The sequence below is a fragment of the Mauremys mutica genome, chromosome 8, assembly GCF_020497125.1.
Source record: "Mauremys mutica isolate MM-2020 ecotype Southern chromosome 8, ASM2049712v1, whole genome shotgun sequence".
NCBI classification, from domain to species: domain Eukaryota; kingdom Metazoa; phylum Chordata; order Testudines; family Geoemydidae; genus Mauremys; species Mauremys mutica.
Window position 1 is genome coordinate 53,335,060 of NC_059079.1, and position 26,861 is coordinate 53,361,920.

Sequence of the window (26,861 nt, forward strand, 5' to 3'; positions counted from 1 at the left end):
TGTAACTACAAGAATGTCATAGCCAGGCTGCTTGGGAATATAACAATACATATGTTTAGCTGGTTATGTTACAAAGCATTTAATCTAATCAAAGAAATACCAGAAGGTATCCACGCCTGTCTCCCAAGGACAAGCAAACCTCAAGAAGAGAAACGACTTAAAACATTCATTCTAATAAGGAATGTGGAGTGTGTTATCAGAGTCATAAATCTAGGTTGTAAAGTAACCATACCAATACCAATGCCTTTTCTTTTCAAAGGAAAAACTTTGCTTGTATTTTTGAAACCCCAGGAAAAAACATGTGTAGTTGGAAATGTCTTACACTTTAGTTTATTTCTTAAATGTTGAAATGACAAATACCTTTGTGAAAGCCATGCTTGCAAATAAATTAGCTAAATGCAAAGCTCCAAATATCTCCTAAAGTCATTGCTATTTAAATAATAAAATGCTTTATGTACAACCTGGAATCTAATGACCTTGCTAAACTGACTACTACTACTACAGAGAAGCCACTTAAGTATAGAATATTTACATTAATGGGGAATTAAATAATTACTGGCAATGCACAAGCAAATCCTCATTGAACTCAGGAAGACAAAAACATTATAGTTACAAAAATCTTCAGTGTAGAAACAACTACTTAAGCTAAAGACTTTCTAAGACTAATTGAAATTTAAAAGACTGTTTTGAGAACTGAAAAGCTTGATATAAAGAACAAGAGCATTGGTGGACTTGTTGAAAACAGAATTTCTTTTCTGTCAAACTCTAATAAAAATGAAAGAATATTTAAGAGAATAGACTGAATAAAAGGAAAGAGTTGATGTCTGAAGCTGTCAGGCTACAAGAAGAACAAAGGCAATTAAAGAAATATTACATAAAGAAATGTTACGGTCCTGGGGCTGGTTTTGTTCAACATCTTATTTAATGATCTGGATGCTGGGATGGATTGCACCCTCAGCAAGTTCACGGACAACACCAAGCTGAGGGGAGAGGTAGATATGCTGGAGGGTAGGGATACGGTCCAGAGTGACCTAGACAAACTGGAGATTGGGGCAAAAGAAATCTGATGAGGTTCAACAAGGACAAGTGCAGAGTCCTGCACTTAGGACGGAAGAATCCCATGCACCGCTACAGGCTGGAGACTGACAAGCTAAGCAGCAGTTCTGCAGAAAAGGACCTGGGGATTACAGTGGATGAGAAGCTGGATATATGAGTCAGCAGTGTACCCTTGTTGCCAAGAAGACTAACGGCATATTGGGCTGCATTGTAGGAGCATTGCCAGCAGATCGAGGGAAGTGATTATTCCCCTCTATTCGGCACTGGTGAGACCACATCTGGAGTATTGCGTCCAGTTTTGGGGCCCCCATTACAGAAGGGATGTGGACAGATTGGAGAGAGTCCAGAGGAGGGAAACAAAAGTGATCAGGGGGCAGGGGGACATGACTTACGACGAGAGGGTGAGAGAACTGGGCTTGTTTAGTCTGCAGAAGAGAAGAGTGAGGGGGGATTTGATAGCAGCCTTCAACTACCTTAAGGGAGGTTCCAAAAAGGATGGAGCTTGGCTGTTCTCAGTGGTGGCAAAACAAGGAGTAATGGTCTCAAGTTGCAGTGGGGGAGGTCTAGGTTGGATATTAGGAAACACTGTTTCACTAGGAGGGCAGTGAAGCACTGGAATGGGTTACCTAGAGAGGTGGTGGAATCTCCATCCTTAGAGGTTTTTGACAAAGCCCTGGCTGGGATGATTTAGTTGGTGCTGGTCCTGCTTTGAGCAGGGGGTTGGACTAGATGACCTCCTGAGGTCTCTTCCAACCCTAATCTTCTATAATTCTATGATATTCATAAGGTGAAGAGGCTTCCCAGGGCTACCTATGAACTCATGGAGCCAATGAAAGAACCCACTTGAATCTAAACAAGCCTGAAAGAGGTGTGTTTTCCTCTAATTTCGTGAATAGGAAGGAGAAGGATATAAGAAATTCTGAAGTGAGCACCACATGCACACACACCCCTGCTAAGAGAGCAGGACTCCATAACTAATCCTGTCTCTCTCAACAAGCCAACTTCCCAGACAGACAGGGAAAGTAGAGAAGACTGAAAAAGAAACCAACTCAAGGAAAACCTGCCCAAACTTCAACATAGATTGGTGAGAGAAAGTTAACTAAGATACTGGCAAGGAATTATATTTAAAACTCTTATAATGAGTTCACTGGAATATTGAAATGTTGTAGAACTTAAAAGACTAATAGTTTCTCCTGTTAATCATCAAATGGTTAAACCATATATTCCAGGAAAGGAGACAGAGACTAAACATTTAATAGTGGGATTTAAGATCCTTGATATTTATAATTGGTCTGTATTAAGACAGCTCTTTACATAACTTCTTCTAAGTACTAGTTTAAATATTTAGTAAAGATTTAGTTTAGATCACTTACTTTCCCCAATGATTTATGTATGGCAAATTAACTTGTTTAAGGGCAACTGAAGCCTGTCTAGTTATTACTAACCTAAACTTTATATAAGTATTTAATAAGGGGACTAGATTAAATGACCTTTGCAGTTCCTTTTAACTCTACGATTCTATGATACCTAAACTGAATACACAATAATTCTTTAAAACAATATACTGTACTCTGGTCTTAATTTACCAAGGCTTTGGCTACACTTGCACTTCAAAGCGCTGTCGCGGCAGCGCTGCCGCGGCAGCGCTTTGAAGCGCTAAGTGTAGTCAAAGCGCCAGCGCTGGGAGAGAGCTCTCCCAGCGCTGTCCGTACTCCACCTCCTTGTGGGGAATAACGTACAGTGCTGGGAGCCGCGCTCCCAGCGCTGGGGCTTTGACCACACTGGCGCTTTGCAGCGCCACAATTTGCAGCGCTGGAGAGGGTGTGTTTTCACACCCTGCTGCAGCGCTGCAAATTTGCAAGTGTAGCCAAGGCCCAAGAGAAAAGTGACCCATCAAAGGTGGGTTCATTCACAAGGGTATAATCTATTCTCCACAGGGTTAAAAGCTCTCCACAGAAAGGCATAAAGAAGAGATTGTAATTGAAGTAACTAGTTTATCACTTGTACTCTGTCATGTGTTGTTTTGTTTAATGATTTCTTTTTCTTTAATAATACAATAACCATGGTTAATAATTGTGATTAATTTGCTTGGCCTTGATCAAGTGTCCCCTAAGGCGGGGTTCTCAACCTTTTTCTTTCTGAGACCCTCCACCCCTCAACATGCTATAAAAATTCCATGGCTCACCTGTGTCACAGCTACTGTTTTTCTGCATATCCAGTAGATTAAAAACCCGGTGTTAGTGGGTAGCAGTCAGGGCAATTGCCCAGTAACCCCATGCCCCAGGGGCCCCTGTGAAGCTAAGTTGCTCAGATTTCAGCTTCAAGCCCTGTGTGATGGGGCTCAGGCTTTGGCTTTCTGCCTTGGGCCCTGGTGAGTCTAGCACCGGCCCTTCTCTGGTTTATTTTAGTGGACCCCCTGAAACTTGCTCACAGCCCCCACGGGGCCCCAGACCCCGGTTGAGAACCGCTGCCTTAATGTATGTAAAAGAATCTGCATCTCTAAACAGTGGGAGCCACACCCCTGAGTTGATAGAAACAAGCAGCAGATCTGGCCTACCATTTCTCATTTCTCTGGACTAAGTATTTTTTGTAATTTTTTAAATAAAATTAGTTGGCATCCAACAATTGAAAACTACCCCCTTCCACTCCACAATAAAATATAATGCATTAAAAAGTTAATAAGCATATACATTTTCAAAACACTCTGTAGATGACATGGTTGATCTTCCTTTCACTTACATCAGTGTAATTCTGTTGGCTTCAGATTTACACCAGTGTAAGTTAGAGAAGAAATATAAATTTAATAAACAGCTCATACTTAAAATATTTTATCTTACTAAATACCTAAAAAATTAGAGCAAGCAGGTCAAATTATCCTTGGTCTAGACTGATCCAATGTGGGGGTAGGGGGAAGAAGAGTATAAACAATTTCAGTGCTCCAAAATAAATATTATAAGAAAATGACTCACATTGACAGAATAGGAGAATTTTATTAGTATTTGACCTTTGTTTCCCTCTTTACCTTGTATGTTCACATCAAATTCTATTTCATCCTCTCCAGCAACATTGGATGCCAAACATGTGTAACGGCCAGTGTCTGATACCTGAGCTTCCTTTATCTGCAGAGTCCGGCCACTGGCTTGGATGGTAACATGAGCATCTGGTTTAATAGGCTGTGATTTAATTTAAACAAAGTATTAAATAAAATAAATACTTGAAGAATTAAGAATCATGAAAGTAATCTGATGGTACAGCTCTTTTGCTCTAACATACCAGTCAAATTACTTACTCCTACCTTGACATGACTACTTGACAAGCATTTGAAAGCAAGTTGGGAATAAGAAAACATGTTCTTTTAAACTCATCTCTTTCTTTTTTGATCGCATTGGCTTTGCCAAGAGTAACAGAAAAACATATCTATTATTATTGTTCCCAATAACATTAGGAATCACACTCCAGACAGTAGGCCTGATCCTGTGAGATGCTAAGCATCTCCTGGATGTGCTCAGCCTATTCATGTGCCTATGGCCTAGAATATAGCAAAAAGTCACATTACCATGATACTAAGCTTCCAACCTAATGAAATATATGTGATAAATGTAAGTGAACAAACTTAATGGGAAAGGAGCCCTTTATGGTAATAAAAAGTTATTAACAAAGAAAAAAAACCTACTCTTTCCAAGCAGATGACTTAGATTATTTTATTTTAAAATGCAGTTAATCTGAAGAATGACTCTATAATGTTGTGGTGCCCCCAATTCATTCCCTTTCAATGACTTTTGTACTCAGGGTCCATTGTTTTCCCAAAATCTGCACATGGAGGATGCCTTTTGGAAGATCAGCTGCTTCTGGGGCATTGTCACCTCTTCCCAGAACCCAGTGGAGGGTTCTCTGCAAGTTCTAGAGAACCAGAGTGAGTAGGGGCAAGGCCAGGATGGCAAAAGGAGGACTGAGGGTGGGACCAAGATGTTACGCCTCTTTCCAGCACAAGCCTTGTGGGGAATCTGCGCAAGAGGTAGTACAGCCTGGGGGTGTATTACCTTCTGTGCAATGACCACTCAATACTAAGGAACAAGCAGTCTCAGGCAGATGAAGTCTGGCAGCACTGTCCCACCTGCACTGCAAGTGAACCAGAGGGAGAAGTAGGAGCTCTAGTGCCAGTGGGCAGAGGCATCTGGCCTATTACAGATTCCCTGAGATCCATAAAATTGTGGGGTGGTACCACTGTCCATAATATTGGGGATGGGGGAAGGAAGAAGAAAGCAGGGAGGCACTGATTTCAGTGGTGCAGGATCAGGAGCCATGTGTGCACCTATGGTGCTATAAAAATGTTGATTAAAAATGATGACAAATGTTCAACTGCTTCTGTAAGAAAACCACCCATTAAAAGGAATTAAATTTGTGACTGACCTGTCCATCCTTATACCAGCTGATGGCAGCAGCAGGAATCGCATGAACTTCACACTCCAGAGTAAGGCTGTTGTTTACTTTGATCTTCACTTCTTTAGGAGAGAGGCCCATCCCTGAGATATCTCCTTTGTTAATGACAGGTGGAACTGCACAAAAACAAACATCCCAAGGAAGTGAAAGAGATTTCCCTGACTGAATTAACATGTTATACATCATTTAAAGTGAACCAGACATAGGGAAACCAAGTATAATAACCTTAGAGTAAAAAAATACATTCCTCTGTGATCCTGTTCTCTGAGCACCACAGCTGGGTTATTACAAAACAGGAGTGCTTAACTTATTGGTGAAAGTGCACCAGACTACATCCTTGACTGTCCCACTCTACCATGTACCTGGCTTTCATGCTTACCTACTATTTAATCAAAAATAATAAAAATTAAAGCCAGTATTTTCAAAAACTTGCCAAAAGTTAGGCTTTTGAATCCTTAATGAGTAGAGCTGGTCAAAACTCAGAATATCCTTCCCATGGGAAATTCTGACATTTTGTCAAGTATCAGAGGGGTAGCCGTGTTAGTCTGGATCTGTAAAAGCAGCAAAAAGTCCTGTGGCACATTATAGACTAACAGACGTATTGGAGCATGAGCTTTCGTGAGTGAATACCCACTTCGTCGGATGCATGTAGTGGAAATTTCCAGAGGCAGGTATAAATATGCAAGCAAGAATCAGGCTAGAGATAACAAGGTTAGTTCAATCAGGGAGGATGAGGCCCTTTTCTAGCAGTTGAGGTGTGAAAACCAAGGGAGGAGAAACTGCTTTTGTAGTTGGCTAGCCATTCACAGTCTTTGTTTAATCCTGAGGTGATGGTGTCAAATTTGCAAATGAACTGAAGTTCAGTAATGTTCACACCTCAACTTCTAGAAGAGGGCCTCAACCTTCCTGATCGAACTAACCTCGTTATCTCTTGTGCACCATCTCTACATTTTTCCCTGGGCTTGCAAAGCCTACAGTAACCTCAACTGAATGCTTGTAAATGGTGTCCTACAAATCTTCCTGATATCTTTCAAGATGGTGAGCATGATTTGTATTAATGCAAGTGTTAGCTGGATAGAATGAGTACCTGCTGGTTCAGAAACCCTAGTGAGCAGCAGAATGGGTAAAACTGTAAAGAAAAAATGGAGGAATGAGAAATTAATATATTCCATTGTTATAACAAACTTACTGTAGATTTTCACTTCATAGTGTTTCAGTGTTTCCCCAGCTTCATTTGTGGCTATGCAGGTGTATCTACCAGCACTGTCCTCCTGTGCATTTAGAATCTGCAGGGTTCGCCCTCCTGCAGAAAGATTATATTATTCACTAGCATTAGCACCATACTCCTGATCCTCATTATTAATGTTTTCTGCAGTCATACTTTCAACCCTAATAGCTAAATTCTTCTCTTGGATGTGCATGCACAATTCACATTGAACTCAGAAGGAATTGCACATGTATAATTTAGGTCAGGATGTGACACTATGTAATAATGGATGTACAGTAGCTGAATTGGGTATAGGCTCACTCTCTCCTTGACTAGGTATGTGTCATAGTTCCTATGAAAAGTATTAAAGCAGTTCTGAACATGAATTGATTTATGGTCCTGTGCTTTGTCTGTGCTTCACCTTCTCTTTTCTGTGAACAAGTAAAAATGCACTAATTCTATATATAGGGCTGGATCTGAGGCACTGTACTGTAGTTTAGTTTCAGCACTGTACTTCAGGTGAAAAGATGCTCAGTGTGGAGAATAGAGAAAAGATAACACACTTATGTGAAACATTGTGAATATTAGTGAATCAACAGGATTTGAGACTCCAGATATGCAATTAAATCAATTTGCCTGTACACTTCAGCATGCATCAGTTTCCTTCTCACAAATTCATACTCACTACATTCTCAGAGCACAACCCCAATTTAAACGGGCTAAAACTCCCTTCAGCCTGCATTCTTAGGAACTGCCCCCCAGTGAAGTCATTTAATTCCCACATACTAGTAATGCTCACATTTCCTCCCACAGGTACAAAATTACCAGTAGCGAAGTGTAACAAAAGTGTAACATTCATTTTAATTATTACCTACAATCTTAACAGAAAAACTTTTCCTTATTTCATATATCCACAAAGGTCCAGACAAGAGAGAATCCAACAAAAGGGCAATTACTTTTTAACTTTCTTGATGGCAAGCTACTAACGAGCTATAAAAAATGCTACAGTAGAACCTCAGTTACGAATACCTTGAGAATAGAGGTTGTGTGTAACGCTGAAATGTTCATAACTCTGAACAAAATGTTATGGGTCTTTTAAAAGTTTACAACTGAACATTGACTTAATACGGCTTTTAAACTTTACTATGCAGAAGAAAAATGCTGCTCTCTATTTTTTTAGTACTTTACATTTAACACAGTACGGTATTGTATTTGCTTGCTCTTTTTTTGGGGGGGGTGGGGGGATGGGGTCTCTGCTGCTGCAATTTCAAGGGCCCCTTCCATAAAACAAAGTTGCAATACTATAGAATACTATATTATCGTGGGGGCCCCTGTGGGGCCCAGGGCAAATTGCCCCACTTGCCACCTCCTCCCTCCAAGGCAGCCCTGGGAAAAATAAACATTTAAAAACCTTCCGCATCTTGGCACAACCCAGTTTTGAGAGAACTTCTTTTCAAGTCACCTTTACAAGGTGTCACTAGTTCTCAGCATCAGCTAGTGCTAAAAGGCACTAAAGCTCATTAAAAGGGTTGGACAAATATTTTCCATCAAAACTTTTTTTGGATCGAAAACTAGGGGTTTTTAAAAAGCAGAAAAAAATCACAGACAATGTCTGCTTTCCTTCAAAATTTGTTGTGGTTTTTTTAATTGAAAAGCTGAAATTAGTCTGCCAAAACCTGAACATGGTTTGGGGTTTCAGAAGTGTGGCCAAATATTTGCTGCTTGCTGTGTTTGATTGTTTAAAGAAACAATAAAAAAATTCTGCTTAAAAAAAAATCCAAAACTTTTGCACCACCTCATCTTGTGACCAAACGCCTGAGCCCATCCAGTCAGATTTTTCCAGGTTTCTGATACTCTTCTGGCTTCCTTGACTCATATCTGACTCCATAACTTTGGGTTCATTTAGGTTAGAACATAGGAATGGCCATACTAGGTCAAACCAAAGGTCCATCCAGCCCAATATCCTGTCTACCGGCAGTGGCCAATGCCAAGTGCCCCAGAGGGAGTGAACCTAACAGGTAATGATCAAGTGATCTCTTTCCTGCCATCCATCTCCACCCTCTGACAAACAGAGGCTAGGGACACCATTCCTTACCCATCCTGGCTAATAGCCATTAATGGACTTAATGAATTTATCTGTTTCCTAGAGACTGGCTCCATGGGGTCCCTCACAAACTAGAGACGGTTACTGTGGGTTTGCCTTTAGTATAACTTATGTACATACTCCACAAACTGGGCAGTTGAGTTTGTTCCAGAATCTGGGATGAGCCTATGTTGTGAAAACTGAAATGCTCAAAATAGCACATGCATGTGAATGGACATAGGGTGCTAAAATTAAATTAACCCGGTGGGGGTCTCAAACTGGGGGTCAGGACCCCTCAGGGGGTCACAAGGTTATTACTGGGGGGCGCGAGCTGTCAGCCTCCACCTCTACCTCAAACCCTGCTTTGCCTCCAGCATTTATAATAGTGTTAAATATATTAAAAAGTGTTTTTAATTTATAGGGGTTACACTCAGAGGTTTGCTGTGTGAAAGGGGTCACCAGTACAAAAGTTTGAGAACCACTGAATTAACCCCTCTGGAGCCTCAGGGAATGCAGGGGAGTGGGGGGGGGTCTCCCTTGGTAGGGTTGGGAAGGAGGTAGGTGGTGTAGGATATTGCTCTTCTCATGTGATCCCTCCCCCATGGCTCTCTTGGCTCTATCACTGTTAATCTAAAGTGGCTAATTTTAATGACGCTACCCTCCCCTGACATGAATCTCTCTATGCCACTGAAATTAAATGTAGACTATACTTTTGCATTTGAGAAGTGAAAGGGATGGTAGCCCTAAGGGAAAAGATAACAGCTTGGCTCTTTGTGTTAAATAGCTGTCTGCAAGCCTCAAACTGCTGAATGAGCTTTAGCGTAGGGAAGGCTGTGCCTCCCCAAACAGCCTGGCCCTGCCCCCATCCGACCCCCACCCACTTCCTGCCCCCTGACTGCCCCCCTCCGAATCCCTGACCCATCCTGCTCCTTGTCCCCTCACCACCCCCTTGAGATGCCCCCCAACCACCCCCCCCACCAGCCCTCCCTGCTCCCAGTCCTCTGACTGCCCCGACCCCTATCCACACACCACCACCCCGCCAAGTCCTGACAGACCCCCGGAACGCCCACGATCCAACCCCCCACTCCCATCCCCTGACCACCCCCCCAGAACCTCTGCCCTCTCTCTGTCCCCTGACTGTCCCCAGGACTCCCTGCCCCTTATCCAACCCCCCAGCCCCCTTACCATGCTGCTTACCCCCCGCCTTCCCCCTCTCCCGGAGCCTCAGCGCACCATGTCCAGGAGCAGCCCTGGACAGCGCTGCAGCAGCGTGGCTCCACGGGACCTGAGCTCCCGCTGCTCGGCCTGGAGCTCGGAGCCCTGCCCCCTTACCACACGGCTCTGAGCGGGAGGAGCTCAGGCCCCGCTGGAGCCACGCTGCTTTAGGTCTGTCCAGGGCTGCTCCTAGACACAGCACGCTGAGGTGCTGGGGGATGGGGGAAGGCAGGGCCAGGAGGGAGCCTCAGACATTCTCGTGGGGGCCCATGCGGGGCCTGGGGCAAATCGCCCCACTTCCCCCCCTCTAGGTGGCCCTGAGTTCTGGTTCCAAATGAGATGTGTGGTTGACTGGTCAGTTCGTAACTCTGTTGTTCATAACTGAGGTTCTACTGTATCTTATTTATTTAGCTTTTCTGTTTGTGCTGTCTATCTTCACTTCCTTTCCAGTTATACCCACCTATTTTTGAAGTGTTTCCATTATTTTCACAGACAAGTCTAAAGATTAACAGCATAATGTAGGACATATTTTTAGCAGACCTCCTTAATTCTGCTTAATTAGTTTGTGGGCATATCCATTTTATATTCAAATTGTAGTAAGAGGGTAAAATTGCCTAATTTGCACAAACAGATCTTCCTGCAAATTTTGGGAGGTAATTAAGGAGGTAAACTGAAATTTCTATAAGTCATTCAATTGCCTTTTTAATATGGATATGATGTAGTATGGTAATGAATACATTTTAAAGTTATCAAGCGACAGTGGTGATGTGGGTTACTGTGTGTCATTATCAATATTTCAAATGAAATTACCATGTTGTTGTTATGCTGTTACCACCTAACTTTAATTACATTGTAACTGTGCAATTAACTTATCTCATCACCATCTTTTAGAGAGTAAAGGGATAATTATTATCTGAAAGCATAAAAATGTTTGTGAAACTCTTTGAGATCCTGGGATGAAAAATGCTACAGAAGTACAAAGTGATGCTATTATTACAACTAATTGCTTTGATTTATGAATGTGTCATCTGATAAGTGCCAAAACATTTACTTTGTTTAAGAATAAAAAAATTACCTGGCAAAATTCGGATATTTCTGTTAGATTCCAGTGGAGCTCCGTCTTTGAGCCAGGTAATTGTAGCTGGTGGAAATGAATAAGCCTCACAAGCCAGGGATGTGGGGCTATTCAGGATAACAGTGACGTCTTCTGCACTGCCATGACTGTCTGTACCCGCAATAGTTGGAGACACTTGGAAGCAATAAGAAGATCCTCAGCAATGGAACTGACAGCCATTAAAAGCAATTTAAGGCTACAATAACTTCTAAATGGAGAACTGCTGTTATTTGAAACCTCTTTATAAAGAAAATTCAATATCCTGTTTAGGGACTTGGTTCTAACTTAAATAAGTGGATGTGCATCACTACTAGGCATGTGTGAACTGCTCATAATGAAACCCAGAACCAGGCAAAAGGCCAAAAGCACTACATGAAGTTGTATCTGGTTTCTTGTTTTGTCCTGAAGTTGAAATTCAGCGCATATTCATAGAGCCTGTCAAACGGGCAGGGGGGCGGGAAGAAAGGGAAGAGGGCTGGCCACCAGCCACTTCCCCACCACCTCCCAAGGACTATTATTGGCTAGATGTCAGCTGGCCTATGTCTGATCTTCCTGAAAGCTATTGCTAGGCAGGGGATGTGGGGCAAGATATGAGAGTATGTAAAGAAACTCTACTGTATTAGTTGTAGTCTGTAACGTGATAACCATCACAATAAAATAACAGGTGGTCTGAGTTTTTATGAAACAATGTTTCCTTTAATGGTGTCCTTAACACATTTCTTCTGTAAAACACAAGACAATGCACTGTTTTGTTCAATCTATATGTAGATTAATTCCTGTTCTAACTCCCTGTTTTCCTACCTATCTTGTTTCTTCTTAAAGGTATAAGTGCCTTATTAATATTAAATACTTTAGCAAGTATACAGATGTAAGTATTTAACTCTAGTCAGGTAGATTAGACATTGCTGTAATTAACTGTTAGAGCCATTCTAGCATGAATATCTACCCTTCAATGAGATTAATACCTGCTTTAGATAACCAGCACAATCACTTACCAAGTACACTGAGACTGTAACTTTTGCTTTTGTCACCAGCTATACTGGATGCAACACATGTATATCTCCCTGTGTCAGCAACTTGAGTGTTGGTGATTTGAAGAAAACGTCCACTGGACAGAATCTGGTGATCTCCATCCTGGGTAAGAGACTGACCATCTTTTACCCATGTAATCTGTGGTACAGGATTCCCTTAATAAAAATACAATTAATTGTAAGTGGTAATTACTGTAGCCTCTAGAAAATGAAAAGTTACTGAACAATAGAAAAGAGCATTTTCGTGTGTCCACTTAATTTCCCTTTTAAGAACATTCTATAGAATACATATTCTATAGCCCTATAGATTTTTTAACCATCCTCTAGAATTTTATAAGAACAGCCATACTGGGTCAAACCAATGGTCCATCTATTCCAGTATCCAGTTCCAACAGTGGCCAATGCCAGGTGCTTCAGAGGAAAATAAACAGAACAGGTAATCCACCAAGTGATCCAATCCCCTGTTGCCCATTCACATCTTCTGGCAATAGAAGGTAGGGACACCATCCCTGCCCATCCTGGCTAATAGTCATCGATGGACTTATCCTCCATTAACTTATTTGGTTCTTTTTTGAACCCTGTTAGCCTTGGCCTTCACAACATCCTCTGCCAAAGAGTTCCACAGGTTAACTGTGCACTGTATGAAGAAAGACTTGCTTTTGTTTGTTTTAAACCTGCTGCCTATTAATTTCATTTGGTGACCCCTGGTTCTTGTGTTATGAGAAGGAGTAATTAACACTTTCTTATTTACTTTCTCCACACCAGTCATGATATTATAGACCTATCATATCCCACCTTAATCTCTTTTTCAAGCTAAAAAGTCCCAGTCTTCTTAATCTCTCCTCATATGGAAGCTGCTCCATACCCCTAATCATTTTTGTTGCCTTTTCTGTACCTTTTCCAATTCCAGTACATCTTTTTTGAGATGGGGTGACCACATCTGCACACAGTATTCAAGATATGCACATATAATGGAGATTATATATATGGAGAGAGAGAATATATTTCTGTCTTATCTATCCCTTTCCTAATGGTTCCCAACATTTTGTTAGCTTTTTTGACTGCCACTGCACACTGAATGTATGTTTTCAGAGAACTATCCACAGTGACTCCAAAATCTTTCTTGAATGGTAGCAGCTAATTTAGACTCCATCATTTTATATGTATAGTTGGGATTATGTTTTATGATGTGCATTACTTTGCACATAACAGGAATATACTTTCTGTTAAATTCTACAGGATGTTTAAAAAAATAGAAAGAACCTTTCTATAGTTTAAGTTCTATAGGATATTTCTCTTAATGTGTTTTAGTAAATAACCTTCATTTAAAAAAACTACCCTATTGACAGTGATATTAAAACATTTAAAAAAGAACAGTCAAGATAAAACTCAGAGCCAAATTCTGGCTTTCAGCTCTTTGTACACATGTACTCAAACAACTGTGGTCAGGAAGGGAACTGTGATGTGGACAACTAACAAACACACCAAGCTGCTGTGGGTTTAGCTGTTAAATAGGGAACATATTGTGACATTGCAAAGCCTTACCTATGACTTCACAAGTTAATGTAACACTGTGTTTTTCTTTCACTTTCACATCCTCCAGTTTATTCTCACCCACAATTCCTGGGGGCACTATTAGGGAGAAAAAAGGCATAATATTGCACACTACTAGTTACACCAAATTTAAATATAACACACTACAGACCTATATTGGTATAACTACATCACTCAGGTGTGTGAAAAATTCATACCCGAGTGCCGTAGTTATACCGACACAATCCCCTGTGTAAACAGTGCTATGTTGGTGGGAGAGCTTCTCCCGCTGATAATTACAGCTACTGCCTCTCGGGATGGTGGATTAATTACGCCAGTTGGAGAGCTCTCACCCGTTCACTTAGAGTATCTTCATTAAAGTGCTAAGTATAGTCCTACCCGAAGACGTTGTCTCTGTCTGAACGTATTGTTTCTTTCATATAAAAATAACAAATGGCTTAATAAGACCTACTAGGAACAGGCCCACATTCGCAACAGCAAAGAGTTACGATACCCTAGCAGGATTTACAGGTAACAAAATGTTCCACTCTGCAATCAGCCAGCACCCCCACCTCAATCTCTCCTGCTTGCTCCTTTTGAGCTGGCTTGTCCTTTTGTGACATGCTGGTGAGGAGCAGTCCTTGCACACTCAATACAAGGACTACATTTGTGAATAACCCTGCAGGGGAACACAGGAGAGAATCTGCTCATGACCTCTGTTACCACTTGAGCACTTGCTCAAAGGTCGACCTGCAGTCTGACCCAAAGTCTGTTCTATTTCTAACCATCTGTGTGCATATAGAAAACACACATCTGTGCAAATTATATACAAACAAGAAATCCTCCTCTTACTCACAGTAGTGTAATTCCCCACTAATTTCAGGAGAGCAATCCCTGGTTTATGCCAGAAGACGCAAAATCGGAATCAGGATGATAATGTTTGCACCACTGCTACCCACACTCACTCTCATTCATCTGCAGCTTTAGAGACTCATTTCCTGGAAACAACCCCTATGTTTTCAGTACTGTGCATAAATAGACAAGGCACATGAAAACTGGTTCATTAGTATGTGCGCCAACATGATTAACAATGACAGGAGGCAAGCTGTGAACCTCTTACTCCCATTTGTGAGCCACCTCATTGGCACGATATGCTTCATTTATTGTTGGGAAAAGCACAACACAGTTAACTCTATGGTTTTGGAGAAGCAATTACTTCTTTAAATGAAGGGTATTTTTTAGTACTGGGGCAAAAGAAAAAGGAGTTGGGACTCAGAGCAGTAATAAAGCATAGAGGCTGAAGAAGAGGAAACAACATGGCTATAAGGAGGACTGGTTAGGTTCTCTGAAGTATAGGACAGGTTAGGTTCTCTGAAGTATATTTAGAGAGAGAGCTTCATAACTGGGAAGGAAGAGAAGATGATGAACTAGGGACCAAATTCTACCCTCATGTAAACCCAAATAGTGCAGGTGTGACATTGTATTCCATAATGTTTTATGGAAATATGCTTATGAGTGTGAATATAATGTAACTGGAATATGCTTTATACAAAAGGTCTCTTGTAAGGTATCATTACAAAGTTTATAATCTACTGAGTGTGTTCATCCTATTTCTATGAATGTATCTGAAACTAGGAATATGAAGTATAACTCTGAGGTCCTATTGTAAATATGTAAAGTGTGGGCCATTAATGGTGGTTTGGAAGCTTGATGGCTCCCATTGACCAGGACAATTGGCTGTAAATGGCTCTGTTTACTTGCAAACCTTCTAGTGTATGTGTAGGCCAGCCCAGGAAGAGGCTGGGGGTCTCACAGGACATATGACCATGTCACATGATACTGGAATCCATCTTAAACCTGGTACTTTTCCATTTAGAAGGAGGGGTGGGGACCCAGAGAGACAAAAGATTCCTGCCTTGTGCCAAAGCTATAAAAGGGTGGAACAGAACAAAGGAGGCAGTCATGAGAAATCCTCTAGCTACCACCTGAGCTGGAACAAGGACTGTACCAGAGGAAAGGATTGGGCCCAGACTAGGAAGGAGTCTAGTCTGTGAAAGAAGCTTATTGGAAAACCTCTGAGGGTGAGATTTTACATGTAATCAGTTTCTTAATGTATTAGGCTTAGACTTGCGTGTTTTGTTTTATTTTGCTTGTTAACTTACTTTGTTCTGTCTGTTATTACTTGGAACCACTTAAATCCTAATTTTTATACTTAATAAAATCACTTTTGTTTATTAATGAACAAAGAGTAATTGATTTATACTGGGGGAGCAAACAGCTGTGCATATCTCTCTATCAGTGTTATAGAGGGCAGACAATTTGAGTTTACCCTGTATAAGCTTTATACAGACTACAACAGATTTATTTGGGGTTTGAATCCCATTGGGAACTGGGTGTCTGGGTGTTGGAAATAGGTAACCTGCTGAGTGGTTGTCAGTTAAAGCCTGAAGCTTTGGGGCCTCATTCAGATCCTGGGTCGGTGTTGCAGCAGGCTAGTGCATCTGGCTCAACAAGGCAGGGTTCTGGCATCCCAAGCTGGCAGGGAAAATGGGCTCGAGATAATTTCAGCATGTCAGGTGACAGTTCCAAGGGGGATCTCTGTGACCGAACCATCTAGATAGCTAGATGCACCAGAAAGACAGGAAGTGAATTTTTTGCTTTCACACAATCTAGCTGTGTTACCAGTAATTTGCAAGTGAACGTTAATTTTTAAAAAACATTTCAAGATATAGAATTTACTTTAAACTGATGAGAAAATAGTAAATTAGATCAGATCTTAAGCACCTGATAAGGAGAAAGAGTTTAAAATGAAAGCGGGAGAACAAAAATAAATCAAGCCTACAACTCAAACTATGGGCTGAAAGCTGGAGAAACTACTTCATTGTCAGTGGCTAAAACTTGTCCTCTGCACAACGTGCTTAGTGGGGTGATGGTTACTGGCAGACTCAACCATGGTGATAAGGTCAGTGGACAAGCAGACATGGCTAATACATGGCACATCCTTGCCAAATGTGATGAAATTAGGGCCAAACCCTCTTAATCTGAGTGTATGAGCACTGCTGAAAAGGCTTTTATGAGAGTGCTACTTTAAAATGTGACTAGACAAAAACAATCAATGGGAGACATGGAAAAAATTACAGATGAAATCCGACAAGCTCAGGACTGGTTTGAGGAAAGTTGGGCCAACTATTACTGCTCACAATGAATTTTAAAAATAGAATTACACACATAACACAACCTTGTCTCCAAATTAATTCAGTAAATAATCAACACTAAATTATTCCAGACTTTTAGAAAAATATGACAGTTACCTCAAATATTTTTGCAAATATAATACTAATAATTCCACACCAATGTGTCTGAACAACCTGGCTTGCCTGCTACAAAGTGATTTATGGAAACAAATGCCAGCTTGACTGCCAGTATAAGAATGGTCTGTTAGTATCTCAGTGGTACCTTCTGTTTACAGCATTTACTTGTTTAACTTGGGGTATGCTCCATGTACCTAATGGCTTAATTCCTATAACTAGCCCTTTGAAATACGAATAAATTATTAGAATGCAAAAATAAATACAAAAAAGGAAAACAGAAGAGGCTTCCATCCTGCAAATTTCCATGTAACCCAATTAAGATAGGTTTCACTTAGCATTTCTGCTCAAGGCAAGTGAAGACTATTGTAGAGAGGTTCCCAATTCCATCATTGGCATGCTTCTGTTAAAGTTAGAACCATTTGATGAAAACAGTGAAATGATGAATACTTTTTACTGCTTATCCCGCTTACATTTTTCCATGTGCCTGAGCTGATCAAATAAACCTGAACGGACAGAATATAGTTACCATTTAGGGTCTGACTTTCAGAAGGGCTGAAGACCCACAACTCCAGCTGCAGTCAATGAGAGCTTATAGTATTATCCTGCCAAATGGTGTGATTGTCAGTCAAGTTTCAGGATGCCTGACAATTACTTGCTGATTAAAAAATAATACTGACTACTAATCTGGAAATAGTGTGCCACCCCAAATTTAAGTACATTCCTGGGGAAAATGTAACTTTAAAAAAAAAAGTTTGTGACTGACAAAATTATATAATACAGCATTTTGGGTCATTGTACTACAAAGTGCATTATACCCGAGCCTGTTTAACTGTGCTGGCTGGCTCAGCCATTACTGCATGCATTGTTTAATCACTTTCTAGAAATGCTGCAAAACGTCTTTTAGTCTATAAGGTGCCACAGGATTCTTTGCTGCTTCTACAGAACCAGACTAACACGGCTACCCCTCTGACACTTTCTAGAAATAAAGTCATAGACATGGAAGGTTTTCAGTGGAGCACAGATTTTGCAGATAAAAGTTTTGGTTCCACTTTTAGCTCAGCTCCACCATTTATTTTCATGGTAGGCCTGGGCTTTTCCTTTACAATTATGTTACAGCAGACCATTATCCTGTAACCACTCTTTATTCTATTTCCTTTATACTGAAAGTAGTATAAACTTGGCTGTTTCAGTTCACAAGGGTTTTGCACAAACATTTTGTTGTACCCTGAGTGTTTCTCTGAGCTCTGGCACTGAATGACATGGATTCACAGTATTAAGTTTCACGTGGTTTACTGCTGTAATTTTTACAAACTGAAAATAAGTAGTTATCAGTGATTCCATTATACGTTGTCATGCCTAAATAATATTAATTTTCAAATAAAACCATGGCCAGTTTACATGCAAGTCTGACTTGTTTAAAATTGATTTTCAGATCATGTTATCAAGTGAACATTTAGTGCGCAGCAACTTGGGGTGTAAATCTACAGCACACTAGCATGTAGCACACTAGGGAATTTTTTCAAAGCAGAGTAGATGAAAGTGCTCTAGGGAACTTTTAGTGCATGGTAGGAGGGTCTACATGGACAGTGCATGGCACACTAGTGCACTGTAGATACACATCCAGTTTGCTATGCGCTAACTGTTCATCTAAACAAGCCCTAAGAGGAACTATGTATAAACTTAAATATAAATGCTGGTGAAACATACAGTATGATACTTTATCTACTTTCATTAAAATCATATACTTACCTAAAACTGAAAGGCCAAAATGTTTCCTTGCTTCTCCTGCAGCATTGGTTGCTATACAGGTATATTGACCAGCATCTTCCACTTTAGTTTGCATTAAACGCAGGGTCCTACCCCCTAAAGAGAAAAGCCACAAGAATATACAGGTATTAAAATAGCCTCCCAAACAAATAAAGGATGCCAAAAATCCCACAATGAATGCATCCAAACCATTTTTGTGATTTTACAATCACGTTTAAAAATAATTTATCTCCTGATGCTATATAAAAGACTCTCTAACAGTAGAAACTGACTGGGCTCAATTCTGCTTCCTTTGAAATCATTGGCAAAACTCCCATTGATTACACTGGGGCAGGATCAGACCTTAATCCAGCAAAGTATTTACGCCTGTGCTTAACTTTGATCATGTGACTATTCCCATTGGAGTCAGTGGGACTATCACCTATATAAGTGCTTTGGTGTACAACTCACTGGCTACACATGGAAAACAAATGTACTAAACACAAGGTGCTATCAAATGGATAAATTAAGAAGAGAATTTTTTTTAAATGTCCTCTAATATATTCTAATTCTAATATTATTTTTAGGTATTATCCATAAAAGTAGGCAACAATTTTAGTAGGCAAAAGGTAATTTCTTAAGTTGATTGCTTCTCCTCCATCAACACCCTCTGAGCAGTGTACTGAGCAAACATCTGCAGAGGGCTGTGTGTCTTCCGTCAAATCTTGTCCTCCCCACACTTGCACAGCAAAAGTTGCACAGCTTTGCTGGCAGGGTTTGCCCCCATCATACTTATACTAAAACTTACTAAAAGCTCTTCCATTTCCTACAGCTATTATCTATCTTCATGAAGATGTGATGTGATGGTTTTTTCCATGTTTTTTAAAGGAACCATATGAGAAAAACCATAGACAAACAGAGGAGGATTCAGAGTGAATGGAAGCAGTGTGTGGGCCACTCAATCAGTTTTTGATCCCCTGCCACACAAAGCATGTGTTTGATCTACAGAACTGAGTTGCTTTGGCAGAGTTAAAGGGTGAACAATTTTAAGATATTAATTTAGGGATTCTTTCCTCAGCATCTTCACAAGCAAAAACAAAGAAAACTCCAACTCTAAGGTCCATAAAAACAAAAAACAAAAAAACAGAATTCACCACCACTCTCTGCAGATTTCCTGAGTGATTACACAACAGCATGTAAAGTTCACAAGAAAACAAAGCAGGGGGTTGTTGTTAGTTTCCCCCTTCACCAATATTCAAGGATAACTTGAGGACTTTCCATGGCTCATCTCTCTGAGCTCAGCAGTGACTGAGCACTGTGGAGTTAGTGACATCAGAGTGGGTTGAAGCAATCAATGGACAGAATGGAAACAATTGATCTCAAAAGAGGTTGTTTGAGCTGATGGCAATATCATCCATACAACAGAAAGCCAACATCAGACCAAAAAATAAGGTTTATATCACATAATAACCAGACACTCAAACCCTTTTTCATACATACTGTGGATAAGAAAGGGAACATACAACTGGAAATAGGACTAACCTTTTATGTTCAAGTGTAGAGATGGGAAAATTATTTCAGATAAAATAAAATATCCTCCATATCTCCAGATTCAAGTTTTAAACTATTTTGAACTTCTGACAAGGTTCTGTTTGTTTTCCATTATTTTTCCATGTTCATGCTCCTCTTCCAAGTTCTGGGCAAGTTTGAGAACAGAGGGGCTGAAATCCCAAGAGAGGGGCTGTCTTTGGGTAATGCATCTGGCCCAACCAGAAGAACTAGAAACTTCATGAAACTCACTTCTCATTATATTTCCAGTCCAGTTTTGCAGACCCAACTTAAGAGAAGCATCCTAACTTTTATCAATTTCTCCCAGCCACACTCAGCTGCCAAACCTTGCACAGGTCATTCCTTAATACTTGAATGCTGTAAAGGGCCTGAGCCAAAGCCAACTCAAGTCTATGCAAAGACTCTCATCAACTTCAAAGTGTTTCCAATTGGGTCCATATATCCCTTTGTTAGCTTCAGAGCTGCTAAGTCAATTATATATTTTAAATATGAAGTTACCAAACAGCAATTATATGCAGAGTAACACTGCAGGTGTCAGTCATGTAGGAGGCTGCTCTCTCCCCTCTTTGTAGTCTTGGAGCTATGTGGTTCATTGGAATGGAAATCACAGTCCTCTCACTTAGGAGACTCCTGTGTCAATCCTCCCCTCAGAAAAAAAAGTATAAAGGCCAGGCCTTTCTAGGTGGCCCCAGCAGACTGAAGTTAGGAGTCAAAGATCCCAATTGCACCTGCAGCTATCACTCAGATGTCTGGCCAATCAGATCGGCCAGTGGCAGAGTCCAAAGTCATAAGCATTGATTGCTTGGGACATTTCTCCTGCCTTAGTGTAATGGGGCTTCTCTAGATGCAACAAGCTTTTTCCCAGCTCTCTGCCTTGGGAGGGGATATGTTTCCCCATAGGCCTGGCTATAGGTTAGGCACTCCAAAGCCTGTACTTCCTTTCAATATTGATGACCTGCTGTATGGTGTGCCCAAGGGCTGTCTTTTTTGGCTTTTATCAGAAGGTGCTCTGTCTTATCAAACCATCTTAATTTCTTGTTCTGTGTTTGCTCTAGGATTAGATCTGATTGGCTTTGAGGTCAAAAAGGAATTTACAACTTTAAATCCAAGGGCACACAAGCAGGTTTTCCTCTGATTCTGGTATTTAGAGTCACTGCAGACCCACATATATTCAAGGAAAAGTTCTCTTATTATTTGGGTTTTCATTCTGTTTTATGATCAGTTAGTGAGTCCTTGCCAAAAAAAAACCCCCAAACCACAAAAAGTATGATCCAGAGGTAAAAGCTTGATTAAGTGAACTAACTTCATGGTGCACATACACACTGAGAGCCTCACACCTATCAGCATCCGCAAGGTAAGCTATTACCATTTGAAATGGCTCTGGAGATAAATGTTCCTATGCATAGGCCCTTACCAGGTTGGACCAATCAACAGGTTGCCAAATCCCAGAGTGGGATCTCACTTGTAGATGCTAGCTCTTGCACACCATTGGATACTGGGCTGCAAGCCATGCACTGCAGCAGCTCTGAGATTCTCAGATCTGCACAAGTTAGCATAGCTCTAAATGAAATTTGGTAAGAACTTTCTGCTTGGTTCAGATTTGGTTCAACTGGCTATTTAATAAATGCTGCAGCCAATCTGACTCTAAGCTATGTGTGTCTTTATTTAATGGACAAGCACTCAGCAAGAGTTCCTATTTCTGCTTGTGTTGTTAGTATATCAGACTCTCAACTGTACCTGACAGAATTCTCACAGAGCTATTCAAGGGCATAGGCCTTCCATTCTTGAGCCATGTTATTGATGGCAGGGGAATTCCAGATGCTTCACAAATCAGAGTGACAGGATTTTTCTCCACAGTGCTGATGTTTTCAGGCACTTCCAGGTCACCTACCACACTTGGAGGGACTACAAAGCAAAACACAGGAAAAAACACACCTGATAACACTGAACAAAAATAACTAAGATTACTTCTAGGTAAGACACACCACATTCTTTAAACTAACAAATTAATTCACTGCAGCTAAAACCATCCTGACCAGTATGGGACTGCACAGTTGCAGTGTAACTTCATTTTTCTATTCTAGTTACATAGTAGCAAATTACCATCAGTTTAACATTTTCAGTCTTCATATTATTGAGACATCATGTCACAAAGGTAGAAGATATAAACATCTAGGACCTGATTCTATCAATCCCCTTAGATCCTTTTATGGGTTCAAAATCATAGTTAGTACACAATATTACATTTTGCTTGCTATGTCCATGTAAGAAAAATTGTGTCAGACTGCGAGAATACTGTACTTTTTCTAATAGAAAAAACAAAAATATGATCTAACACCCCCTTTCAGGGATTTAAATAACAATAGTAAATCTCTTCTTGGTTTTTCATTGTTAGGAAGAGGAATAATTCGATGTTTTGCATGGTTCCACATTTCACACTTCCATACAGGAAATTCAGGCTTAGGAACAGATCTGAGTCCGCGAGCATATTAAGTTTACAATTTTCTCTTTGATACATCCAAGTTTAATAATAAAATAAGAGAAATGTTAGAAGTAAAAAAAGAAAATTTGCCAACCCAGAGGCTTCCAACTAGAAAGAACCCCAGTGTAATTATCACCTCTCTTTTTTAATAATTACAGAAATAAACATATTTTCTTCATTTTCAACTTAATTTCTATCTTTTCCTCTCTCTTTCTCTCCCTTTCTTCTCTAGTTGCCATTTCTCTTTCTCATTTTATAGGAAGACTTTAGAATTGGAGATGGGCCGCATGGCTCCCGTTATCTCAAGATGTTCATAAACCTTCGTGTTTCAGAGGGATCTGTGGCAGAATACTTGTCAAACAAACCATGTTAGTAATGATAATCAGTCATCTTCATCCAGTGATACAGTAGCTACCCTAACCCAGTAGTCAAATAACCTGTGTCTAATGAAACAGGAAGGATAGCCAGAGTGTAGATAAAGTCCCATTCTGAATCTGACTGGACACACTGATTTTTGAAATCACATACCATGGCTTTTCTTTTAAATGCAGGTACTCACATTGTAATCCATGCCACTGAAGTTAGATTACTGAAATATACTCTACCTGGGGCTATAAATGAAACCATTCTGATATTGCAGCTAGTGCCTGCTCATTAATTGTGCCTTCTTGCTGGGTGCACATGCACACTTGTGCTCCATAACTTGCATAGGCTGCCAGCTGATTTCTGGATGAAGTTTAAGGTTTGGTTTTAACCTGTAAAGTCCTAACTGGTTTGCATCCTGACTACTTGAGAAACTGTCTCTATCCTCATGCAATACCTTAGCAGCTGTGATTCTTCAGTGCATCCAAGCTAACATCCACCTAGTTTTATCAGGTGAGGACGAGCAGCAGAGTTTTCTTGGTTTCTCACTCGTTTCCTATCTTAGAGGATCTGAGCCCAGATTTGATTATCTTCAGGATGCTCCAGAAGACCTGGCTATTTTCCCAGGTTTTCTTTTAGGATGAAGTTGGGATGGAGACTGGGGTTGGTTTGATTTTAGGAGGGCTGTGTTTAGGGGTTAGAAGATTTGTATTTGTTTTGTTTTTTAAAATAACATTTGTGCTTTAATCTATGTAATGTGCCTAGAGCATGTGATAGGCACAAATGGAACATCTACATCATTATGACAACTGTTTTCTTACTTCCCCCAGCTAAACCTGAAAACATATCTGTGTCTATATTGCCTGCTCCATTCATCTCTCCTACTCACCATGAATGTTTAAATCATATTTCCTGTCAGTCAGTCCTGCCACATTTACAGCCACACACACGTAGCGGCCAGTGTCAGACACTTGGGCGTTCTTCAGCTGAAGAAGATATCCATCATTCAGTATTTCTATTCCCCTCCCGTTGACAAGGGTACGACCATCTTTCATCCAGGTTATTGCTGGCTGTGGGTTACCCTGTACTTTGCACTCCAGTGAAACATTATTCCCTCGGGTTACAACAACTTCAAACGGGTGGTTCCCACTGTTCAGTATAGTTGGGCGAACTATTAAAGAAAAGGAAACAAAATGTAAAACTTTAGCATAAGAAGCTGAGGTTCAGAATGTGCACTGATTCTTACACATAAGAATGAGTGAAGTACTTAAAAGGGAGATCACCAAGAAACACCTCACTGCTGCAGAAAGTGGTGCTGGCAATTCAGTAGGTTGCACTCTGTCTTCTGAGTCGGTACTCAGATAATGCTTGGTGTCAGGAGACACTGCTACTGAAGCTAAGATGTGAAAAAACATAAGCATGTAAAAATGTCTTTACCACTTGTGGTCAATGGCCTTTTTCACAAGAATATAAGTATTAATCCCAATATTTTGGCTAAATTCCAGTTAAAGTATTAATTGCATTTGAATGACTTAATATTCACCCCACAGTTTCAAGTGGCTGCTTCATTCTTATTCAGTTCCAGTCCCAAATAGTTGTATTGAGCTACTGTAGGTACATTTCAATTTAAAGGGAGCTACATTTCAGTGGTGATTCCTGCCTGTGTGTAAGGATCCCAAACCACTTTATAAACATAGAATTATAGGACTGCAAGGGACCTCAAAAGGTCATCTAGCCTAGTCCCCTGCACTCATGGAAGGACTAAGTATTATCTAAACCATTCCTGACAGGTATTTGTCTAACCTGCTCTTAAAAATCTCCAGTGATGGAGATTCCACAACCTCCTTTGGCAATTTATTCCAGTGCTTAACTACTGTGATGCATGGCCAGAAAGGGTTAAACATCCTGAAAAATAAATAACCCTCAAAAGATATATGGGAAGATAATGTTTGTGTTTTTGTGTATTTACATATGCAGGAGTAGGGTTGATAATGTAATCAACAGTCCCTGTCTATGCTATAGTCTGATAATTCAGAGATCAAAAAAAATCCTAGCATTTAAATGAATTGTAAACATGGGATATCTCTGTATTCATCTCTCTTTGAAATGTATAGCAAATAATCTGTGAATAGTGGAGGAACAAGCAAATTGCCTTATGTTAATTCTATAGCTAAATTCCAGTTATGGACCTCCTTCAAAGTCATCCTAATTACCTTTTGTTCCCGGAGGAACTCCCAACTTGTCAAAGAGGACATTAAATTGTATAAAAGATCCTTGGGTCCTCGATTCTGTCATCTCAGATCTGCTTAAACTTCATCGGGGAAGTTTGAGTTGGAAGACTGAGGTCCCAGTTATTCTCGTATGCCCTGAATATGATATTTGGACATTGGACTATAACCTACAAACTAAATTCTAAAGGAACTCTTTACAATCACAAAGCTCACCATCTCTGCTGTGAATCTAAACCTCAATGAATTGAACTCATGTCTGTATGTATATTGATCTTTTAACCATTCTCTCTCTCTCTCTCTCTCTCTCTCTTGTTTTTTAATAAATTTTAGTTTAGTTAATAAGAATTGGCAGTAGCATGTATTTGGGTAAGATCTGGAATATTCAATAACCTGGGAGGTAATCTGTCCAAGCCTTTGAGATTAGTAGAACCTTTTCTTTTATATGATGAAATAAGATTTTCAGAAATCATCATATTTGACTTAGGTACCTGGATGGAGGCCTGAGGCTGGATCACTTTAAGGGAACTGTGTTGTTTGGACATCTGAGTAACCAGTAAGGTAACTGTTTTACGAAGTCTTGGTAAATCTAAGTACTGGAATATCCACCACCTTTTGGGGGTTTGGCAGCCCCATTCTTTGCAGTTCACCCTAATTGAGTGACCACAGCTGGCCCCCACTGGGACCACGGTCACAACTACCACAACAGTTAGGAAGCTTTTCCTAATGTCCAACCTAAACCATTCTTGCTGCAATTTAAACCCATTGCTTCTTGTCCTATCCTCAGAGGTTAAGGAGAACATTTTACCTCCCTCCTCCTTCTAACAACCTTTTATGTACTTGAAAACTGTTATCATGTCCTCTCTCAGTCTTCTCTTCTCCAGGCTAAACAAACCCAATTTCTTCAATCTCCCCTCATAAGTCATGTTTTCTAGACCATTAATCATTTTTTTTGTTATTCTCTGGATCCGCTCTATTTTGTCCACATCCTTCCTGAAATGTGGCACCCAGAACTGGACATAATACTCCAGCTGAGGCCTAATAAGCACGGAACAGAACTGAAGAATTACTTCTCACATCTTGTTAACAACACTCCTGCTAATGCATCCCAGAATGATGTTTGCTTTTTTGGCAACAGTATTACACTGTTGACTCATATTTAGTTTGCGATCCACTATGATTCCCAGATCCCTTTCTGATGTACTCCTTCCTACTCAGTCATTTCCCATTTTGGATGTGTGCAACTGATTATTCCTTCCTCAGTGGAGTACTTTACATTTGTCCTTATTGAATTTCATCCTATTTTCTTCACACCATTTCTCCAATTTGTCCAGATCATTTTGAATTTTAATCCTATTCACCAAAGCACTTTTAACCCCTGCCAGGTTGGTATCATCTGCAAACTTTATAAGAGTACTTCTATGCCATTTTCTAAATCACTGATGAAGATATTGAACAGAACTGAACGTGGAACTGATCCCTA

General features: G+C 40.3%; 1 protein-coding gene across 1 annotated transcript in view; it reads right to left on the reverse strand.

The window, feature by feature from the left end:
- HMCN1 (hemicentin 1) overlaps positions 1-26,861 on the reverse strand; it is a 319,979-nt gene that overhangs the window by 89,458 nt on the left and 203,660 nt on the right. The window contains exons 45-53 of the mRNA XM_045027042.1: positions 24,040-24,321; positions 22,043-22,210; positions 18,740-18,853; positions 13,692-13,778; positions 12,111-12,302; positions 11,077-11,250; positions 6,686-6,799; positions 5,467-5,612; positions 4,079-4,229 (exon numbers count right to left, since the gene is read on the reverse strand). Coding sequence (XP_044882977.1) covers positions 4,079-4,229; positions 5,467-5,612; positions 6,686-6,799; positions 11,077-11,250; positions 12,111-12,302; positions 13,692-13,778; positions 18,740-18,853; positions 22,043-22,210; positions 24,040-24,321 — 1,428 coding nt within the window. The remainder of the gene's footprint in view (positions 1-4,078; positions 4,230-5,466; positions 5,613-6,685; positions 6,800-11,076; positions 11,251-12,110; positions 12,303-13,691; positions 13,779-18,739; positions 18,854-22,042; positions 22,211-24,039; positions 24,322-26,861) is intronic.